The 5,000-nt window shown below is 28.8% G+C and overlaps 1 protein-coding gene across 1 annotated transcript; it reads right to left on the reverse strand.

Annotated features, from left to right (window-relative positions):
• Positions 1-3,236: 3,236 nt before the first annotated feature.
• On the reverse strand, positions 3,237-4,408 carry LOC137641988 (uncharacterized). Its single transcript, XM_068374551.1, has 3 exons — positions 4,388-4,408; positions 4,000-4,144; positions 3,237-3,871 (listed from the first exon to the last, which is right to left on the reverse strand). Exons 1-3 carry the CDS (start codon positions 4,388-4,390, stop codon positions 3,750-3,752), a joined length of 270 nt encoding a protein of 89 aa, XP_068230652.1. The 5' UTR covers positions 4,391-4,408; the 3' UTR covers positions 3,237-3,749.
• Positions 4,409-5,000: the final 592 nt, after the last annotated feature.

Here is a 5,000-nt window from a genome sequence, read left to right on the forward strand (position 1 = left end):
ATTTTTTTTTGCAATTTAAGAGTGACCAATTACTCTCTCTCTCTCTCTCTCTCTCTCTCTCTCTCTCTCTCTCTCTCTCTCTCTCTCTCTCTCTCTCTCTCTCTTTCTTTATATATAAATATACAGTATATGTATATATATATATATATATATATATATATATATATATATATATATATATATATATATATATATATGTATATATATGTATATACATATATATACACACACATATATATATATATATATACATATATATATATATATATATATATATATATATATATTACCTGCTAAGGTACGTACCCTAGTTGGAAAAGCAGGATGCTATAAGCCCCAGGGCCCCAATAGGGAAAATAGCCCAACGAGGAAAAGATATAAGTAAATAAATAAACTACGAGATAAATAATGAAAAATTAAATAAGATATCTTGAGAACAACAACAACAACATCAAAATAAATCTTTTATATGTAAGCTATAAAAACTTTAGAAAAATAATAAGAAGAGAAATTAGTTAGAACAGCAGGCCCAGTGTACCCTCAAGCAAGATAACTCTATCCCAAGACAGTGGAAGACTATGGTACAGAGGCTATGGCACTACGCAAGATTAAAGAACAATGATTTGATTTTAGAGTGTCCTTCTCCTAGAAGAGCTGCTTACTATAGGTAAAGAGTCTCTTCTACCATTACCAAGAGAACAGTAGCCACTGAACAATTACAGTGCAGAAGTTAACCCCTTCAACGAAGAAGAATTGTTTGGTAATCTCAGTGTTTTCAGGTGTATGAGGACAGTGGAGAATATGGAAAGAATAGGCCAGACTATTCGGTGTATGTGTAGGCAAAGGAAAATGAGCCGTAATCAGAGAGATAAATGCAATATAGTACTGTCTGGCCAATCAAAAGACCAAATAACTCTCTAGTGGTAGTATCTCAACTAGAGGCTGGTGCCCTGGCCAACCTACTGCCTGCGCGCGTGCACACACACACACACACACACACAAACACACACACACATATATATATATATATATATATATATATATATATATATATATATATATATATACATATATATATGTATATAACAAGCATTCCAGATATAATATAATCATTTCTACTGATATACATCAACTCTGCTTTTGATATCTCAAAAAGAATAATAGGATACCTATCTGAAGAGCATTTATTTCTCCTCATTAATAATAGAATATCATAGCAGAAGACTCTAACACTACATTTTACACTTTTATGTCTTATTTTTTACCTCTTTTGATACAATAGTGTTTTCTAGCTAAAGAGATTTTTCCTATCCTATTCAAATGATTGTTTTATGGCATAAGAATTACAAGCAAAGTTTGAAAGTAATTTTAGAAAATTAATTAAGATTTCAAAGTATAAAAGTAATCAGGAACGAAGTTAATAAAAGATTAAAGAGAAAGAGATAAAATCTCTTGAGAAGTGAGATTATGTTCTTTACGAAAAAATATACTTAATGGAATAAGTCGTTTTCGGAAGTCAGTTTTTGAGTCACTATTTTCTATGCGGCATTGAGATTAAGTTGAACTTTTCAACACTAATTAAGATGGAAATTTTACTTCCACTCTTTGGAGGAAGCTTTTACTCTATTGTTTCCTTATAAATCTTAAGACAATCTTCCTTCAATTAGTTATATTAAGGGCAATTGTTCCAAGGGATTTGATACCGCCGAAAATGGTTAACAGTTTGTAATGGATATCTAAATTAATAACAACAATTTCTGATAATACTCGAAAATAATCTATGCAATATCCTTTATTCTTGTAGATTTTGTCTAAAGGATAAATTTTGTTTAAGCATATTGTATAAGATATCGGGCGCCTTTTCTATTTCTAGATATTTACAAATATTTATCTATATTTTCTATGGGAACAATGTTACTTGGAAACAAAAAATAGTTCCTATTAGTAAAAATATTAAAAAAGCAATAGAAATATATACAGACACACACACACATATATACAGTATATATATATATATATATATATATATATATATATATATATATATATATACATATATATATATATATATATATATATATATATATACAAATATATATATTTATATATATATATATATATATATATATATATATATAAATATATATATATATATGTGTTTGTATTTATATACAAATATCTATCTATCTATCTATCTATCGATCTGTATATGCATGTGTGTTGGTATGTATACGTGTATGTATGTATATACGTATATTGATACACCCATGAATTGTATATATATATATATATATATATATATATATATATATATATATATACATATATTGGAGTAGGGAGACGCGTTCTGTCTTTCATCCATTTATTGGCGCCGACGTTTCGCATCAGCTTGATACATTTTCCAGGCTGAAAAGATTACAAATCAATTGCGTATAAGTAAAAAAATACACACAACGTTTACCAACACCAAAATTAAAAATCTTTTTAATAAATTAAGAATAAAAACAGAGTAAACACAGAAACACAGAATAACAGTGAAAGGGCTAAGGGCGAATACAGAGAAACAAATTAATTAAAAAAAAATAATAATAATAATAGAAAAATATATAATAATAATAATAATAATAATAATAATAATAATAATAATAATAATAATAATAGAACGAACAAGACAGCTACCCACAGCGGTAGCGTAAGGAGAACTAACACGAACTGACTACTCCAATATGTTTATCCCTGAGTAATTGCTCCTGTCTCCATACATATATATATATATATATATATATATATGTATATATATGCATATAAATACATATATAAAAACACTATATGTATATATATAAATATATTTATATATATATATATTATGTATATATATATATATATATATATATATATATATATATATATATATGTATATATATATATACATATATATATATATATATATATATATATATATATATATATATATATATATATATATGTATAATTATATTAATATATAAATACAGATATATAAACACTATATATATGCATATATATATATATATAATTATATTTATATATAAATACAGATATATAAACACTATACATACATATATATATATATATATATATATATATATATATATATATATATATATATATATATATATATATGTATTTATAAATATGAGTGAGCCATATAACGTATTTTAGGGGTACAGGAGAATGAAAAAAAGTAAATGAGGTACTTAACTTTATTAATAAATTAAAATTTGAGAATGCTAATACATTTTAACATATTCTCTCTCTCTCTCTCTCTCTCTCTCTCTCTCTCTCTCTCTCTCTCTCTCTCTCTCTCTCTCTCTCTCTCTCTCTCCTATTGGGGGTATCTATTTATAGGTCTTAAGATGCGTCAGGTACTATTCATATTCAGTATAAATTATTGTTTTTTAAATTTCGTATTTAAGAAACATTGCAATTAATGGAAAATGGTCTTGTAGTGCTACCATATCATCTATTTTAATAATTTTTTGTTTGAAAAATTCGATTTTTATAAATAACTGAAAATTATAACAGTGGTAATTGATTGATTGATCGATTTGGAGTTATCTGGCATCCTGACATCTAAGGTCATTGATGCCAACTGTGAAATTCGTAAATATTGACTATAAACTTTGTTCTAAAAATTGAGTACATTTAGGTTTAGTTAATTCTTCGCTGCAATTCATCGAATTCTACCGATGAAAGCGAATATCCTTTCCTTAGAAGAGTCCTGGAAAGGTCTGGTCGGGTCTTTCGGTGCAGAAGTATTTCAGGGTAGTTGGGTCTTGGTTCCAGTAACGGCAAGGACCCCCGAAGGCGTTGGTGTAAGGACTTCCTCCAACTGCAAATGAGAAAAAAAAAGGTTTAGGCTTGATCCTATTGATATATCTTTTCTAGATCCTCAACATTACAGACAATGTATGAGCCATATAAATCACCTTGTAAAGTGTTTTCTCATATGGTACTTACTGCCAGCATTGCCGAATCCAGGTTGTCCAGTTCCAGGATGTCCAATTCCTACTCCTCCGAGTCCAGGATTACCGAAGGTCGGGTAAGCAGAAGCCAAGCAGGCGACAAATACCACCATGAGGGTGACCAAAAGGATTGAACGAGCCTGAGGAAATAAAAGGACAGAAACGATTAATTAAGGATCGGAGGAAAGCGTAAAGGGAACCCAGAGTATGATTATTTCTCAATGATAATTTTTCAAGATTCCTATAGAATGACAATTATATGTTTATAAAGAATATTAAAGGAGAGAGAGAGAGAGAGAGAGAGAGAGAGAGAGAGAGAGAGAGAGAGAGAGAGAGAGAGAGAGAGAGAGAGAGAGAGAGGGATTGTTCAGATATTGTCTTACCATGTCTTCTCTTTGTGTGATCTGGAGATGAACTGATACAACTCGTGTTCTCTCTTTGGTTTAAATAGGAGTGGACGATGATTGAGAAATTCCAGCTTAAGGAAATACAAGAGGATTTTCCAAGCACTTCCCCGCGAACACCTTCTTCCCTCCAGGTACTAAAAACACTGATCGCTGTTGTAAAAAACTCGTTCCTCCCGCGCATATTAAGTCTCCGAAAATCTTGAGGATTTAGACGCTCTGAATAACCTCTTTAGAATGTGTGGAGTTTATCAATTTCTAAAAAAAATATTTGTTTTTATCTATTCGAGATTTTTTTTCAATCATGTACGATTTTATACGAATAGCGAAAATTCAGACATTTTTGCTTGTTGAAGTCAATGCAAATGTTTAGCTCATACAAAAATGTTTGTAGTTTTCACCGATCCATAAATTTCATAGGACATATGTTTCAATTGTCAATTTGTATGAATGTCGAACAATGCGTGTATAACGGATAAAGGTTGTTTTCTAAATTCATACTGTATGATTATCCGACAAGATATTTATATTGATAAAAAATTGATAAAAATACTCATATCTTTCCTTGTAATATATTGCTAAAAACATATGA

The sequence above is a fragment of the Palaemon carinicauda genome, chromosome 6 (assembly GCF_036898095.1).
Source record: "Palaemon carinicauda isolate YSFRI2023 chromosome 6, ASM3689809v2, whole genome shotgun sequence".
Lineage (NCBI taxonomy): Eukaryota > Metazoa > Arthropoda > Malacostraca > Decapoda > Palaemonidae > Palaemon > Palaemon carinicauda.